The 18,435-nt window shown below is 32.7% G+C and overlaps 1 protein-coding gene across 1 annotated transcript; it reads left to right on the top strand.

The window, feature by feature from the left end:
• The first annotated feature begins 1,327 nt into the window (after positions 1 to 1,327).
• LOC106461004 lies at positions 1,328 to 1,819 on the top strand. Its single transcript, XM_013920772.1, has one exon. It carries the CDS (start codon positions 1,328 to 1,330, stop codon positions 1,817 to 1,819), a length of 492 nt encoding a protein of 163 aa, XP_013776226.1.
• The last annotated feature ends 16,616 nt before the right edge of the window (positions 1,820 to 18,435 follow it).

Raw genomic sequence — 18,435 nt, 5'->3', positions numbered from 1 at the left:
TACTACAGCATGAACTGAGCTACAGGTCAGAAACCCAGTGGGCTGCACAGTCTCCTCAATATTGTTCGTTTTGGCCATGCAGATGCTACTGAAAGCAGTAGAATCATATGCAGACAGTGCCGATCTGGGAATGGTGTTCACATGCCTCCACTGATTGCTTTCAGGGATGACACCACTGTTTTCAGCAACAGTGAGGAGCAGAGACACTGACACCAAATACCTGCCCGCCTCGACTCGTTGATAAGCTGGAATAGGATGAAATTCAAACCAGCAAAATCCATAAGCCTATTACTGAGAAAAGGGAAGGTCAATCAGCTGGTCATGTTCTCTGTAGTTGGACAAGTGATTCCAACTGTGTCTAAACAATCTGGAGACATGTTATGACCATTCAATCAAAGACACAAAGCAGACTGCAAAAGCACAGGAAAAAGCCAAACAGGGATTATATATACTTAAAAAGACAAAGCTGCAGAGTAAATTCAAAGTTTGGGTCTTGCATATCATGCTGATTCTCAAACTGCTATAGCCACTGCTCATTTATGAGATCATCTTCTGTGTAATTGAAAAATTAGAAAGGAAAATCAACTTTTTCACCAGGATATGGCTAGGACTGCCTCCAATTCTCACCACGGTTGCTCTATATTGTAGTGAAGCAAAACTGAGACTTCCTTTGAAGTCAGTAGTGGAAAAGTACAAGGCTGGCAAGATTAGATTCCTAAGGATTCTCAGAGATTCAGAGGACACCTGTGATAGAGAGAGACCAATCCTCAGCTAAAAACAGTAAGGAAATGGAAGATGAATGAGGCAGCCAACAAAGCAGTAGAGGAAATGAAGCTAAAAGAGATGATAGGCACTACACAGAAAGGCTGCCAGAAGATAGGATTTGGGTCACAGAAACAAAGTTGGTGGTTAGAATCATCAGCCAAAGAGAGGCGAGATATGGTGATAAATGAAATAAGACAAGATGACGATGCCATGCGAGTCCAAACAGCAGTTCATCAAGGAAAACAAGGTCAGTGGGCTACTTGTGAAGATGTTCTACAGAGATTGCTATCGTGGAAAGATATATGACGTATGGCATCCTTGAAATTGAGTTTCATCATCAGTTCAGTAAAACGACCAATTTCCAACAGGCAACAATTTGGTTAAATGGAACCAATCAAATGATTCAAAGTTTAGCCTGTGTGGAGGTGTATATACTCTCAATAATGTACTGCCTGCGCGTAAGGAAGCCTTTGGAAATGGCAATTATGCCTGGAGACACAACCAAGTGCTTAAGAAATAAACAAAGGCAGTGGAAATTACTTGGTTGTTTGCCAATAGAAATATGGCAATTGTAATACAACCAGCCTATTTCCTCAGAGAAAGCACAAGACGAAGTTCCATGATCAAGAATCGTACACTTCCAACACTGGGCATCCTCGATGACACAAGTGACTGGGATGTTGCAGTAGGCATAGTAGACATGAGGCAATACCCTGAAGTCATTGCTAGAACTAGTTTTAGACCTGATCTGGTCCTCTATTCTGAAAGCACAAGAACAATAGTGGCAATAGAGTTGACTGTGCCCTATAAGACAAGAATGAGCGAAAGTCATGAATACAAGTTAGCAAATTATGAAAAGTCCATGAAAGTAATCCAAGACAAGGGGTATATTACAAGACTGTTCGCTGTAGAATTAGGAGCAAGAGGTATGACAGGTTCATTATTATACAGCCTACTGAAACATATTGGTCTGTCAAGTCAGAGAAAATCCAAGTATCTGAAAGAACTGGCAAAAACAGAAGGAGGCATGCTGGATATTGGCAAAGAGGAATGATAAGAAATGGAAATGAGATTCATAAGGGCGTATAGTGGTAGTAAAAAGTTCATATTTATAAATATTAAGTATCTATTTCTTGTCATTATTCAACTTATATATTACGCTGATTTTGACTCAGTTACTAGCAACACAGACACTGCAAAAATAGTTACTATAATGTTCCAGATAAATATTACTATGCACTTAAGGGTCGTTCGAAACTCTGAATTAAAGGTTTTGTACCTGAGTGTGACTTAATGGTTGGAGTATTTGGCTAGGGTTCGAGACGCTACCATACAGACTTTCAGTTTTGGATGCGTTATGAGAATGACAGTCCATTCGCTAATCGAAAATGAATAACGAGTTAAATCCAGCAAAACAAACGAGCAAGACTTTATATTCTCAGCAGTCAGAAGTTCTGTATCTTATGCTTGCCGACAAAGAAAAGAATAACCAATTGAATTTCGCTTTATAATATACAGAATGTCCTAGAGACAATAAGCGTGTATCGATAATTATTGCTAAAGAAAGTTATTTATCTACATATTTCGATTACATTTGTTCGATTCATCATCAAGCAGAATGAACATTGAGATCTTAGGGAAATGAGGTAGACAAATAACTTTATCTTTCTTTTTTGTTTAAACAGGTAAAAGTGTCGTGAGATTAGATAACTTTATTTTACGACTTATCTTCTTATTAGCTTTATCAATGATTATCCAATCGTATCTTCTATCTATTGTCACATATTTAAGGTAGATGAATTCATTGAAAAGGTCAACATCGTTGAACGAAATACGATATGTTCTGTTTATTTGTTTTTGAATTTCGCGCAAAGCTACACGAGGGCTATCTGCGCTAGCCGTCCCTAATTTAGCAGTGTAAGACTAGGGGGAAGGCAGGTAGTCATCACCACCCACAGTCAACTATTGGGCTACTCTTTTACCGACGAATAGTGGGATTGACCGTCACATTATAACGCTCTCACGGTTGAAAGAGCGAACATGTTTGGAGTGACGGGGATTCGAACCCGCGACCATCAGAATGCGAGTCAAGCGCCCTAACCACTTAGCCATGCGGGGCCGATATGTTCTGTAATTTATAGTATGGAATATACAAACTTTTTGAAAAACAAATGGTAACACGAATTGCTCTGTGGCGATACAGTGACTGCAAAAATGTTTCTAGAAAATCTAAAAAGTCAGCTGGTTATTTTGGTCATTTTAAATTGTAAATTTAATGTTATCATTTGATATATTTAGTTGTCGTAAATATTCTTGTAACTTAATGTTACCATGAATCCACATATCTCAAACAAATATTCGGTTTCAATGACAGTTGGGAAAGAACAGTGGTTTCACAATGATGCATAAAAATATTACACAGTAATAGGAGATCCTATAGGTAATCCTTTAACCTGAGTAAAAATATCGCACAGTAATGGGAGATCTTATATGTGATCCTTGAATCCAATTAAAAATATCGCACAGTAATAGGAGATCCTATAGGTAATCCTTTAACCTGAGTAAAAATATCGCACAGTAATGGGAGATCTTATATGTGATCCTTGAATCCAATTAAAAATGTCGCACAGTATTGGAAGATCCTATGGGTGATCCTTGAATCCGATTAAAAATATCGCACAGTAATAGGAGATCCTATAGGTGATCCTTGAACCTGAGTAAAAACATCGCACAGTAATGGGAGATCCTATAGGTGATCCTTGATTCCGATTAAAAATATCACACAGTAATGTGAAATCCTATATGTGATTCTTGAATCCGATTAAAAACATCGCACAGTAATGGGAGATCCTATAGGCGATCCTTGAATCCGATTAAAAATATCGCACAGTAATAGGAGATCCTATAGGTGATCCTTGAATCGGATTAAAAATATCGCACAGTAATGGGAAATCCTATAGGTGATTCTTGAATCCGATTAAAAATATCGCACAGTAATGGGAGATCCTATAGGTGATCCTTGAACCTGAGAATATAATTTGTTAGTTACTTGGAACAAGTAACTCAGCATAACACAAGTTTTTGTCAAGCTTAGGAACTTGCTAATTTAATCTGATGAAATAGGATTTTGAATTAATCTGTCCTAGAAACAGTTAATGGCCTCATTCACAGGGACTAAAGCGAATAAAGATACAACATATGAAAACATGATATTATTATGGTAAAGTTTTAAAAACTAGATTTGGTTAACCAAGTAAGTTATAATGCTGTATTTATGTTTTGAAAGATATTGTATCGACAATACAATGATTCAAAGTGTTCTTAAATTTTTCATGGGGTTCTTATTTAACTATTTGTATAAAACATCTCTAAAAATTGTTAATTATTTTATTAAAATGACTATTATTTGCGGTGATAATTGGGTTACCCCTTATCAACTTTGATTATGACAATATCTTTGTTATATATGACAACCTCGAGGTAAAGCGTTTCATCTTTTGTGAAATTACATTTACCATCAATGTAACTTCTAGACGGATTTTGACTTTAATATCAGACGAGAGGGAAAGGTTAGTTAAGTTAAATTCAATGGCCGGTATTAAATTCTCTGCAATGTTAGAAACAAGCTTTTTTACAGAAAAAAATAATTCTTTGCTGAATACTTTTAATTGGTCCTTAGATATTTGATGATCTGATAAATTTTTAACTTTTGGATGTAGAATTATGTGATCATTAACCTTATTGGTAGCCAAGCGATATGTTACTTAGATAAGGTATCAAATGTATATATATATGTATGTAGTTTCGTTTCTGTTTTATAATATTCCTGAGAAAGCTTAACTTGTGTTATAGATGGTACATTTCAAAAGTCTATTAACAATATTACTTTCATACAAATACGATTCGGAATTAAGCCAACAATTTTCAATTTACTGGGGAATTAAGACGAGTAGTCTCTAGTTTCACTTTTGTTCTACATTGATGAAAATTCTTACAAATGTTATAAATAGTTTTAATGTTTCTAAACGTCACTTATATTAAAGGAAGCCTTCGTTACTATTAGCTGTTAGAATTAGAAAACATTGAGTCTATGTGTTGGTAGTTCTTTGGTGTAAAAATTGTTAATCCCTTCATTATAATGTCACTTATTAACGATGATAATTTGGTTCTCTTTATCAGATTTGGCTATGACAATGTCTTTGTTATGTTTGAGAACCTTAAGGTTAAGCATTTCGTCCTTTATGAGATTACATTTTTCATTAGTAGAAATGTTTATTTAAGTTAGATTCAATAACCGGGATTAAATTATCTGTGATATTAGGAGCAAGTTTAATTAATTATAACCATTGTATGAGACCGTATTAATTTGTTCCCTGAGAATTTAGACTGAACTGAATGTAAGAGAGTCGCTGGAAATAATTAAACTTTTCTTTAATTAAAGACGATCGTCCTGGCATTTCAGTCCTCCAGCTGTATTATATAAACATGTATGTGTATATATATTAACAATATGTCTTGTGTATTGTTTTATAATAATGATGAATATTTTACAGAACTGAGGAAAAACAAGACAATTGTACGTTTCACAAATACATCATTCATTACGACCATGGTTTCGCTAGTAAAGACATCATCAGGTACTGGTGAAACAATGGTCGTAATGAATGATGTACTTGTGAAACGAACAATTGTCTTGTTTTTCCTCAATTCTGTGATTACGGGGTTTCATCAAGTACCGATTTAGTAGTAATATTTCATTTAAACAAAAAGTTACCTGAAACTGACTGGCACCACATGTTATAGAAACGAGTTTTTAAAATATAGTATATATATATATATATACTGTTGTCTCGTCTATTTTCGTTCTGCCTGATGAATATCCGAACAAATGTGGTCGCAACATGTAGCAAAATTTCTTTTTTCTGCAATAGTAAATAATTGTGGTTTAAATGATGTATTATTTTTATTAGTTAAATGTCACAAAAAGTTATGAGTAAACCAAGTATTCAAGACGATTTCTTCAGCTTACTCTACAGAAACTAGACATATTCATATCACTTAAAAGTCCAAATTTCTAAATGTGTTACTTGATTTCTGATTATGACATTATCATTTGAAGACTTCGTGAGCTGCTGTATGTCACAATTTGAGCTTCTTTATATTGTCTTTTTCATCTTATAAAGGGGTGTGTTTTTATGTATAAGTAAATCTACTCATCTGTCTCGGATCTTCTGTTTTCCCACGTGATTTTTACACCTATTTTTGTTTAAAATATTTTCTATGTTTTGATTAGTTTGTAACTCCTAAAATACCCAATAGATGGTAGCGGTTCTGTTGACTGATCTATAGCAGAACAAGTATGTTAACTTCTTCCAATAGGTAGAAATGTCTTGAACTAAATAAACCGTTTCTCACTTGCTAGAGTTTGATAGGTCCATTTATTGCATTACATTTGGTTATCCTGACCGTAATATCTACTTTTTTTCTTTCCTTCTCAATATGTATATATAAATCAATTTATATTTAAAAGAAACTTTGAATTAACTTCTCCAAAATACCTACGGAAAGGTTGTAGCGATCGACTATAATTATTAATTCTTTGATTTTTTATCTTGACATTACTAGATACTAATTAGTTTATACCCTACATTTGGAGACTTATTCATTCAGGTCGAACGACTTTATGTAATAGTAGAGGCTCGGTTTCCACCCCGTGTCTTCTTGTTAGAAAGGCTGATGTACTATCCATCCGATGTCTATACCGTTACGACTTAAATCAACTAAAAGAAAAAAAAAAGTTCCCAGAGTTCGCTGACTTATATGTTAAGCTGACTGACTGTATTCTTATTAGATGAATTTAGAAGATTTATTTCATCTTTTTTTTTTCTTCGTGTGCGCTTCGTATCTCATAAGTTTGGCATTATTTCAGTTTATTATATGGTATTCTTCTCTTACGTCAAGATAGGTATTATACCCTTTTATGTTTTTAATATTTCTGAATTCTGACTTTTGTTGGTGTTTTTAGTTTCTCCATTGTATTGGATACCAAAATCACAAGCGAGTTAAATATTGTTTTTGCTCTCCATATGGTCTATAAGTGGTTTGGTGTGCACTAACTGCGACTGTATTGTGTTTGGCTTCTAATTATAGTTTTCACTTTGATGCCTTTTGTATGTCCTGTGTATGTTTTTGGAGAGATGTTTTACACTAGGAAATTTAGCTGCATGTCTGTAATTTTTCGTCTTGGTGTTTATCTTCTATACCTTATTTTTCGTCAAGTTTTCGTGATATATAATATATAAAGGAGATATATAATGATTTTTATTCTTCCTTTTTTTTTCATAACATCTTTTGTGTTACAAACAAGGAAACAAGGTAATAAATGACGTCCGAATGTATAGTGTTAAGGATATTTGATCTATAATAAGGGTGTTGACCCATATTTGGAAAATCTCTAGAAACTAATGAAGTATGTGAGTGATATGTCTTTATAAGCATCTTGTCTTGAAGTGGAAGCCTATTAACTTTTCTGTTTCCACCAGTAAACTAAATTGTTGGATGTTGTATTTTTAGGTTGTTCATTGATTTTTAAATTGCGATAATATGTGAAACATTATAAATGTATCGTTACTGCGAAGTTTTGCTAGAAAGAAAAAAAATGAAGCATCGAAAATATATATAGCCTTACGCTGTATTTAGCATTTAAATGAAAATGAATTATTGTCTCTGCACATAAAAGTTCAGTGAAATTCATCGTCACTGGTAAGATCGACTGGAATTTATCAAGTATTTAAAATCAAACCTTTAATTTTTTTACAAGAGAATGTATGTCTTGTATATATGTGAAATACGATAGGATATTTTGTATGAGAATAAATCAATAACAAGCTGTTAACAACATTTGCCCAGAAGACACTGCTATAATAAGTAATACTAAGATCAGAATATCACAAGTATTTACCATTACATTAGTACTTGAAAGCAGTGGTACGTAGTTTTGGGCATAAACTGATAAGTACACACACACACACACAGAGGTAGTTTACTTGGACCTCAGCTTATTCCGAAATTATTAAGAGCTACACTAGTTTTTGTCTGGACTCTTGTGTATGAGCTAAACTATAAACATTCACATCATACCAGTTGTTACCATTTCGTTTATTTGGAAAATGTGGGCTGTGTTTGATCTGAAAGAAATTTTATCGTAAAATAATCAAGTAAATTGAAATTCCTAGATCACAAATAACACCTAGCTTTAAAAACAGAAGTCGTATTTTGAAAAATTGCCCTGTCATACTAAAATAATCTGAAACAATAAATGCATCAAACAAAAGGCTATTAAAGATGAAATGTAATGACTAGGATGTTAAAACTTAGATATTTATGATGAATTTACTTAATAAACTTTTCAATAATGTTAAGTTTATTTATGGAGATATTCTCACTATCACCTTGGGTGCTACACAACACACATTAAAGAATAAGTTAAACAATTGCCAAGTTTTTATATTTCTATTTTAACAGTTGGACGTTTCGAGCTAGCACTCTTCGTCAGATCGTACAGCTTACAATAAAGGCGCATGCGCAGAATTAAAAAAAGAACTTTGAACGGGAAATGTCTCTGCAAAATTATATCTTATAAATAAATATTAGAAGTCAAGAAAATAGAAAATAGATTGAAATATGGGAAAAATTAGAATCTATTGGAAAGAAAAACGTTAATTTAAACCAAATGGTTGTAGGATTCCCAGATTATAGATTAATCTTCTTGTTTTCCCCCCTCCTCTCCAGTGGCACAGCGGCATGTCCGCGGACTTACAACGCTAGAAAAGAGGTTTCGATACCTTTGAAAAGCAAAACATAGATAGCCTATTGTGTAGCTTTGTGCTTAATTACAAACAAACAAGTCTCCTTTCCAGTCGTTCTTTTTTGTGAATGTCTGTTGAAGCACTAATATGTCCCAGAATCGAAAAGTCCTCAATTGCATGATTGTTGATGGTGAAATATTTTGTTAATGTCTGCTGAAGCACTAATATGTCCCAGAATCGAAATGTCTTCAACTGTATGGTTGTTGATGGTGAAATATTTTGTGAATGTCTGTTGAAGCGCTAATATGTCCCAGAATCGAAAAGTTCTCAATTGTATGGTTGTTGATGGTGAAATATTTTGTTAATGTCTGTTGAAGCACTAATATGTCCCAGAATCGAAATGTCTTCAACTGTATGGTTGTTGATGGTGAAATATTTTGTGAATGTCTGTTGAAGCACTAATATGTCCCAGAATCGAAAAGTCTTCAACTGTATGGTTGTTGATAGCAAAATGTTTGTCTATAGGTGTATCTTGGTTTAATATGGTTTAAATGTTCCTGTGCTCGATCACCGAATCGGTGGTCTGTGTGTCCAATGTATAATGTATTGCATTGTTTTGCAAATTATGCAGTAAAGGATTGTCTGATGTTGAAAGTTGAGTTCTTTCTTCGTATATGTGTGCAGTGCTTTTTAACCACTCCCAATATCTAAAATAAATCCATAAAAACACGTATGAGGATTTACAATTATTTGTTAAAGGTTCATGTATAGCGTATAGAATCAACTCTTGAAAAGATGAGAAGTACTAATTATTTCCTTTAATTTTTATTATTACTTACATGACACTTAAGCCATGGATACATGAGTATTTTGTCTTTCCGTTTTTTTTATTTTTATTGTGCTTTTGATATATTAACATAATATAACTTCAAGTTCTGGACCATTATCGAACATTTAGTATTCGGTGTAATAAAGTAAGTGAGAAAACATATTGGTCACCATAAAGTCAGAAATATTTCAGCTGGTGTGTGTTTTATTTTTTATATTAAACGCTATTCGAAAGGAATGAAAATTTCATATTATTTGTATATAACCCAATTTACTTTTCTTCATATAAAAAGAGACAAAAAACAAGCTATCCAATATGAGCACTTAACGGTCTAAAATGAACACGCCGCTATAATCAGGGTTCAACAACAAAATCACTTAGAAGTAAATTCAACACAGTTAATAAACATATGCCTAGCTAGGACTTCACACCAATATTAATAAATAATTTATCATAAATATTAATAAGTCAATAATAATGGAACCCAGAAAAAGACCAAAAAAAGAAAAACATAATCCCCCCCAAAAGCAACAAAAAACAGCAATTACGATATTCAAACAATACCTTTCAATATCAACACCAATATCGAGTGACAAACAACAATAACTATACCCTTAAATAACAATCTCGTGACTCTCTCTCTCTCTAAGTGGAGGCAAGGTATTTTTTATTCATAGAGTAGGTCAAGAGAGTACAGCCTCATGTAATCATAAATTTACATACTCTTCTGCTACATTAATAGTATCTGTTTCGTTAACGCTATGGAACTGGTGACAGTTTCATCATACACACGTATATTTACTAAAAATATAAATGATTACGTAGACGGTGAGTTAGAAATTCATAGATAAACTAAACGATAAAAGGAAATAATAAATAAACGATGAACACAGCCATAATTATAAAAAAACAGTATTTGCTACCTCACATCACTACATTTATTATATTCGTAGTTGGTGAGACAAAAATATGTTTCAGAATACGCAAGTGAAATGATCATTTTAACTGTGTATCACTAAACACAACATATATTGTTATATTGTGAGCATTGGAGTCGGTTTCCAATATGTATTTTCTTGTCTGTATGGTTCTGCTGTGTTATTCATGTTACACTAGCTCTAGTCAGAATACCATAATTAATATTCTGTTAAATGTCAATTAGATAATGTGGTGGTTTTCATCCAACATTATCTGTACCTGATTATTAGGTTTATCACGACTTAACGTTATTTAACCCCGAGAAGCTAAAAATAAAAATAAATATATGTGTCATATGAATCTTTAACCCTAAAACTATCTGTTATATTCTATGGATTTCATTTACTTTTTTTAAATTCCATTTTCTAAATTACTTATGAACCAAGTTGGTTATGGGCACAGGTTTTTTTGGTTACACAAAAATAATTGAAACAGAAATATGTTTCTCTGATAACAGTTGGTGTTCTCTATGTATTTTATATAGAAAATGAATGATTTACTCAATTTATTTACAATCAGGTCATTTAGACTCAGATTAGTAATAGGAAAAAACAACATAAAATTATTATTATTACAATATTTGGATCTCCCTCGTTGAACTCACAAAAAGAAGCCGTAATTTAAAGATTCATATTCAACCAAAATGAGTGACTTGTAATGTCATATCGAGTCCTTTTTCAGTCGCAGAGGATCTTATAAGGTAAGCAGAACGAAATAACAATGAACTTCAAAATGTGCCCTAAGGTGCATTCTTGAATATATTGCACAAAACAGCTGAAGGTTAGAAAGAAATATATAGATATTTGTTAAGGATTTTAAGCCTATTCATTTATTTATTTGTATGCATCGGTTAACTACATTTTATTTGTTTAGGGAATGAACCAATCAGTTTAGCGTCATGGGGCAGCATTATCGATTAGACTGAAACCATTATGACTAATTTCACCACAATAACTGTACCCTTAAATAACAATCTCGTGCTTTTGAGGTCAGTATACGTTTGTTATCTGGCTGTGGAGTAAAGTGCAACTTATCTCCAAAAATAATATTGCCTCATAGACATATTCACTGCAGGCGAAATATTATGTGCTTTGATGTAAAAAAAATATACCATACAGGTGGACCTTGTAAAATATACTTTTTCTAATCGTTAGTGATTTAACATGGTATGCAGTTATACTCTAGAACATCTGGTTCAGTCTTAGAGCTGTCACCCTGTGATTGTGGCAATGAAGAACTCTTAGATAATGGGCATCAGCGTGTGTTGTACTGCCTCGTCTATACGCCAGAACAAACGCACTATTGGTTGGGAAGCAGTTTCACATTCTACTAACGGCACTTTGGAACACTTGTTACAAATTCGCAACAACTTTTTATTACTGTTGTACTTTCATATCAGTCTAATGATTTTCCGCTCAAGTAAAGTGTCATGAAATATCCAAATGTTTTTTAAAGTCGAGTCATGGCTCTTAAACTATCCAATGCGCTTTAAGCTGTGATTTACTTGAAGTGTTAATTAAGTCCATTATACATATATAGCACAGCTGAATAAGCATTCAGCTGCAGTAAAGAACACATGTGACTGGTTATCATATGTTGGGTTTCATTAACAAGAAATGAGAGGAATAAATAACATTATTCAGTAGCACTGGTTTTGTCTTTTCATGCCATGTTACGAATTATGATTTTTTTGTATGCCGTGAATATACGAAATATACTAACTGTAGATTTTTTAGATAAACTAAATGTAAATTATTTTAAATGACCGAATTTTCTAATGAGCCTGCATGGCCAGGTGGTTAGGACTATAAGGCCTGTCATGGCCAGGTTGCTAGGACGCTTGATTAGCGATTTGAGGGTCGTGGGTTCGAATTCCCTTTATCGAACATGCTCGCCATTTCAGTCGTGGGGGCGTTATAATGTCACAGCCAATCCCACTATTCGTTGATAAAAGAGTACCCCAAGAGTTGGCGGTGGGTGATGATTACTAGTTGCCTTCCTTCTAGTCTTTCACTGCTAAATTAGGGACGGCTAACGCAAATATCCCTCATGTAGCTTTGTGCGAAATTCAAAACAAACCAAGCTTATTTTTTGCACAAATAACGCGAATAGAGATAGTGTATTGAACTGAGAAACCATCATGCTGAGAGTTTGTTATCTGATAAAATATTAAATAGACGAATTTAAAACTTTCATTGAGGAGAATACACAACTTTACAAGACTAACTTTTTATCACAAAATCAAGTGTGTACATTTTCTAAATTAAATGTTTTTAAAGTAATGTATTTTGATTAACACTACTAATGTTTATTTATAATATATATAAAATTAATTAATATTGTTCTGATGGTATTGAGATAAATGTAAAGTTCTTAAAAAGTGCAAACATCTATTACAATTAATATACTTTTAATACGATTAATTGGAAATAGTTTCCAGTTATCATTCATCTAATTAATAGCATGAAAAATTTATTATAGAAATAGTCTTTCACAATGAGGTTTCCAGTTATTCAAAAAATAGAAAAATAAACATTTACTACTGCATAAACTAGTAATTAGTATGAAAATTTATCCAACAGTAGGATTAGCCTCCATTCTAAGTAACAAAGTTATCATTTAGCAGGAATGGTCCAATTATTTATGAAAATATAAGATCGAGTTCTTTTGTAGTGGGTGTTTTTATTTCGTATGATATATTTTTTTAATTCAAATTTTCACAGATAATCCTCTGGTAGTCCCGAAATTTGAAAATTGTTCACTTCTATCTAAACAGGCAAATGAAATCTGGAGTTATCTATCAATTTTAATTTGGAAAATCATATCTCTTTCGTCGACTAGCATGTTTATACTGAGTAGTCTCCACAAATCAATTTCGTGTTTGACAACAATAAAATAAGCCTATACTTTCAAGCATCCTAACGTCAGTAGAAAATGTAAATATTAAGTTAAGTTTAACCCATATGTTAATGAAAAAAAAAAAATTCTTTTCTGATTAGAAAGATACAGAAATTAAAACAGGAAATATATCATGAACTGGTAAAAAATCACCCACAAAATTGATTTTGAACGGAAAAATGCACAGAAATATACAAATTGCATCAATTTAATCTGAAATTCTAAGCCTAAACCTTTCATTATTCCGCAAACATTCACAATAATATGTAATGATATCATGAAAAAATTGATGTGGTTGAATGAACTTTAGAGAATTTATATATATACTGTTGATTCAAAGTGATAACCCTAGACGTAGCGAACATAAATAATTTAAGCACGATCTGAAACTTTTGACGGTGATTAAAATATTTCATCATAATTGTTATGAAGATAGTAATATATATATATATGTATATACTCCTTGCTTTGTGGAATTTTCTTGTAAAATGCAGCATGACTTCTCCACACTAAATAGAACTGCAATTTTCTTAAACATATAAACTAGTAAGCAATAAAAAATTATTGCTAAAACTAAACGTGTCTACACATTTCACATGAAATTTCAAATGTGCAAACTTAATGATTATATTTTCATTTCAATGAAATACCTCCTTCCATTTCAGTTACCTGTGTCTACATTTCGATAAACCACCTAGCTTCCATTCAATCAACTTTTCTTACTGTTTTAATCAATCGCCTCTCTTCATTTCAGTCAACAGTATCATCTTATTACAAGCAACTGCTTCTTCATTTCAGTCAACAGTATCATCTTATTACAAGCAACTGCTTCTTCATTTCAGTCAATAGTATCATCTTATTACAAGCAACTGCTTCTTCATTTCAGTCAACAGTATCATCTTATTACAAGCAACTGCTTCTTCATTTCAGTCAATAGTATCATCTTATTACAAGCAACTGCTTCTTCATTTCAGCCAAAGCTTTCTCTTCCTTTCAATCAACTATATGTCTTTATTTCAAACAGACGCTTCCATTTCTTTCTCTATTCTAACCAGATACTTTTATTCAGTCTGTACAATAAACGTTATGAGGTTTTATTACATGATAATAATCTAGTCTAATATTTTTGCCAGTTATTTTGAATGAGGAGTAAACGTGACTTCAAGTAATATAAATAATCAATTAATATCCAGAATAAAAAATATGTTGTTAAAAATGATAAAAATAACGTCTCGACCACAACTATGTCTGCTGAAGGGGAAATGCCAAAAATTCCGAAGATCCTGCGATACTCATATCCTAGATTTCTGCCATGTTTTATCCATCGATCAAGTACTATGCCTGTCGTATACCAACCGGAATGACGATCCCTGCTACTGGACAAAAGGCCTCATTGACACTGGATATATCAGATATAGTGGTTGACGTATTATTACATTAGTAGTAAGAGGGATAGTCTTGCATCAAAAGGATGCCACCTAAGGGTTACATAACTATTAAATAACATGCAAAGGATGGCAAAACCTGAGGTGTACATAACTGTTATGTAATAGGTATCAGAGGGGCGAGAAAGATGATAACGTTATAGTTCCACGAAGTGGCACCAGAGTGTATGTTGTTAGAACACATTAGCACAGATAGTTCGCAAGCAAACAACCAAAGGGTGACATAGATCAGTGTATCTCAACATGACATCAACCTTATAGTAACAATCAAAGTCTTAAAATTAATATTTCATCTAATTTGCATAACATCATTATTTTCACACTTATCTGTACTGAGAAGATCTTATCAGAATCCAGTTTCACTTTATAAGTACAAAATTAAATCTATTATTCTAATCTCTAGTTTTGTTATTATGATCAACTTTATTGTTTTCACATATTTGATTGCATTATGCACGCTTTACAAAGGTGGATTGTGTTTCTCCAGGCGGATAGGGATGCATACGGATTTCAACTTGTCTCAACATATGTTTATAGTTGTTATTTATATACTTATTTGTAGTATATATGTCTTACAAATGCGGATAGTGTTTCTATAAGCGAATTGTGGTAGTAGGTTGAATTTGTTAATAAGGTTCTATAGGCAGATGGTAGTACTTGGCAAATTGTGTTACTAGGGTTAGTGCTGCTAAGGCAGGTGGTATTACTGTAAACAGATATTTCAATAGGATGATAAGCACATTATAAGGTGTCTTAATATGTCTCAACTGGTGATTACTTCATCGATGTCTGGATTACATTTCATATTCTAAAAAGTTACAAGTAAAACTATTATTTCAACAGATCGTGTTTTCAGTTAATGATTAATCTGAGTTTGTCATAAAAGTTTTGAATAGAAGTAAAACCATTATTTTACCGATTATAACACTGTTACACTGTTAACATTGTCAATTTTTATTACACACATATTATACATAGTACAAGGAGGAGTTGTCTTTGTGTAATGTATAACTCACGTCAACTGTACAAGGAGGAGTTGTCCTTGTGTAATGTATAACTCACGTCAACTATACAAGGAGGAGTTGTCTTTGTGTAATGTATAACTCACGTCAACTGTACAAGGAGTTGTCTTTGTGTAATGTATAACTCACATCAACTGTACAAGGAGGAGTTGTCTTTGTGTTATGTATAACTCGCATCAACTGTACAAGGAAGACTTGTCTATGTGTAATGTATAACTCACATCAACTGTACAAGGAGGAGTTGTCTTTGTGTAATTTATAACTCACATCAACTGTACAAGGAGGAGTTGTCTTTGTGTAATGTATAACTCACATCAACTGTACAAGGAAGACTTGTCTTTGTGTAATGTATAACTCAAATCAACTGTACAAGTAGGAGTTGTCTTTGTGTCATGTATAACTCACGTCAACTGTACAAGGAGGAGTTGTATTTGTGTAATGTATAACTCACATCAAATGTACAAGTAAGTCTTCTCTTTGTGTAATGTATAACTCACATCAACTGTACAAGGAGGAGTTGTCTTTGTGTAATGTATAACTCACATCAACTGTACAAGGAGGAGTTGTCTTTGTGTTATGTATAACTCGCATCAACTGTACAAGGAATACTTGTCTTTGTGTAATGTATAACTCACATCAACTGTACAAGGAGGAGTTGTATTTGTGTAATGTATAACTCACATCAACTGCACAAGGAGGAATTGTCTTTGTGTAATGTATACCTCACATCAACTGTACAAGAAAGACTTGTATTTGTGTAATGTATAACTCACATCAACTGTACAAGGAAGACTTGTCTTTGTGTAATGTATACCTAACATAAGCTGTCGCAGGAGATGTACTTCTCATATGGGAAACATGGCTTTTTAACTGTAAAAATGTATATTTCCTCTAGGTAAGTAGTCTTCTCGACTGTAAAGATTTATTTACTATGTGGGCAATATGACATCATGTCCGTAAACATTATATCCCATATGGGCAACTTCGCTTCATGTCTATAAATATATGTGTCCCATATGACCAAATTAGCTTCCTATATGAAAATATGTGCATCCCATACAAGTTACTTGAATTTTTGTCTGTAAAGATATATCTCCCATATGGACAACATTATTTTTTTTATATATATTAACGGAAATATGTAAATAACAATGAAGTAATGCGACAAGGGGAAAAGTATAAAATAGTCTTATAAGTTACTCCTAAGGATGACAAAGGTCACGTCGAAACATGTACTTGTAGAAATATATTTTAAAGTGAAAGCCGTACGGCTTCAATAAAGTTTTATTGTGTAAATATAAAATGTTGTTTTTAATCATTTATTATAATTTTAAAAAAATGGCTTCCTGTCTGTAAAGGTTTATACCTTATATTGGCAACTTGGCTTCCTGTCTGTAAAGATGCATATCTCCAATTAGGAACTTGGCTACCTGTTTGTAGAAATGTGTATCTCCAATTAGGAACTTGGCTACCTGTTTGTAGAAATGTGTATCTCCAATTAGGAACTTGGCTACCTGTCACAAAAGATCATATTCCACATCGCCAAATTGGCTTCCTGTCTGTAGAAATGTGTATCTACAATTGGCAGCTTGGCTTCCTGTCAGTAAAGATATATATTTGAATGAGGCAAATATTATAGGATAGCTTCTTTTTACAAGTATCCATTATTTTACATATAAAACACCTTGCTAATTCTTTACTTGTTTAGTTTTGCTTCTCTAATTTATATACGTCTTGAAAATATTTTATCATACATAATTTTTTGTTTTTATAAATGTTGAACGAGACCGTTATTGTACCCAATTGTGTTTTTAAGTACCGATCTAATACACATTTAATGTACTGATATAAATGACATACTCTTTGCATTTTCTGACGTTTTATATGTAAAACACTTAATGCTAATTCATTTCTATAATTAATATACTGTATATTATCTATTCACCCTGAAATAGATGCTTATCTAAATTTGTAAATAATGTACTACAATTTCATGTTTAGCCTTATACCTTGATTGGCTTCACTAAAGTTTAGTTTAAAGGATCTACATTAATAGTAATGTTTAACCATCACTATTGTAGAAAATGCTTATCCTTACTTTTCTAAAGGTATTTTCATTTTGAACATCAAACGAACTACTACATATACATGTTCTTTCCACTTCTATCTGAGAGTCATTAACATTGAAAGCAAACAATAGAAACGTCAGCACATACAATCACCCAATGGTGTGGACACTTCAACCCTATTGGATATTTAGTGTGACTCATCATAATTGACAGTATGTCTACATTTTTATTAAGAGGAGTGGGGACTGATAGATTCGAAAGTTCAATGTGACAGGAAATAAAATTTTATGAATACAAAAGTTGAACAAGTCAGTTGTAATACAAAGAATATGTTGCTATTTACGATTATATATTCTTAGTCTATAAAATACTGGATTGACTCGTTTAAGTTAGTTTTCATACAACTTTTGTACATTATTTCCATATTACTACTTGTTAATTTCAGTTCAGTATCTAAGATTTTTAATAAAGTTTATAAACGAAAAATTTAGTATGCAATCATTGAATCTTGCTAAGTGAATCGTACTTTACAACACAAGCATTTTATGCTCACTACTTATAAGAATAAATTGTGCCCGACATACAGCACTGGGCATAAGTTCAGACAGGGTCAGTTGAAAA

This window comes from Limulus polyphemus, unplaced genomic scaffold (assembly GCF_000517525.1).
Source record: "Limulus polyphemus unplaced genomic scaffold, Limulus_polyphemus-2.1.2 Scaffold878, whole genome shotgun sequence".
NCBI lineage: Eukaryota > Metazoa > Arthropoda > Merostomata > Xiphosura > Limulidae > Limulus > Limulus polyphemus.
This window is presented reverse-complemented; position numbering and strand designations above follow the sequence as displayed.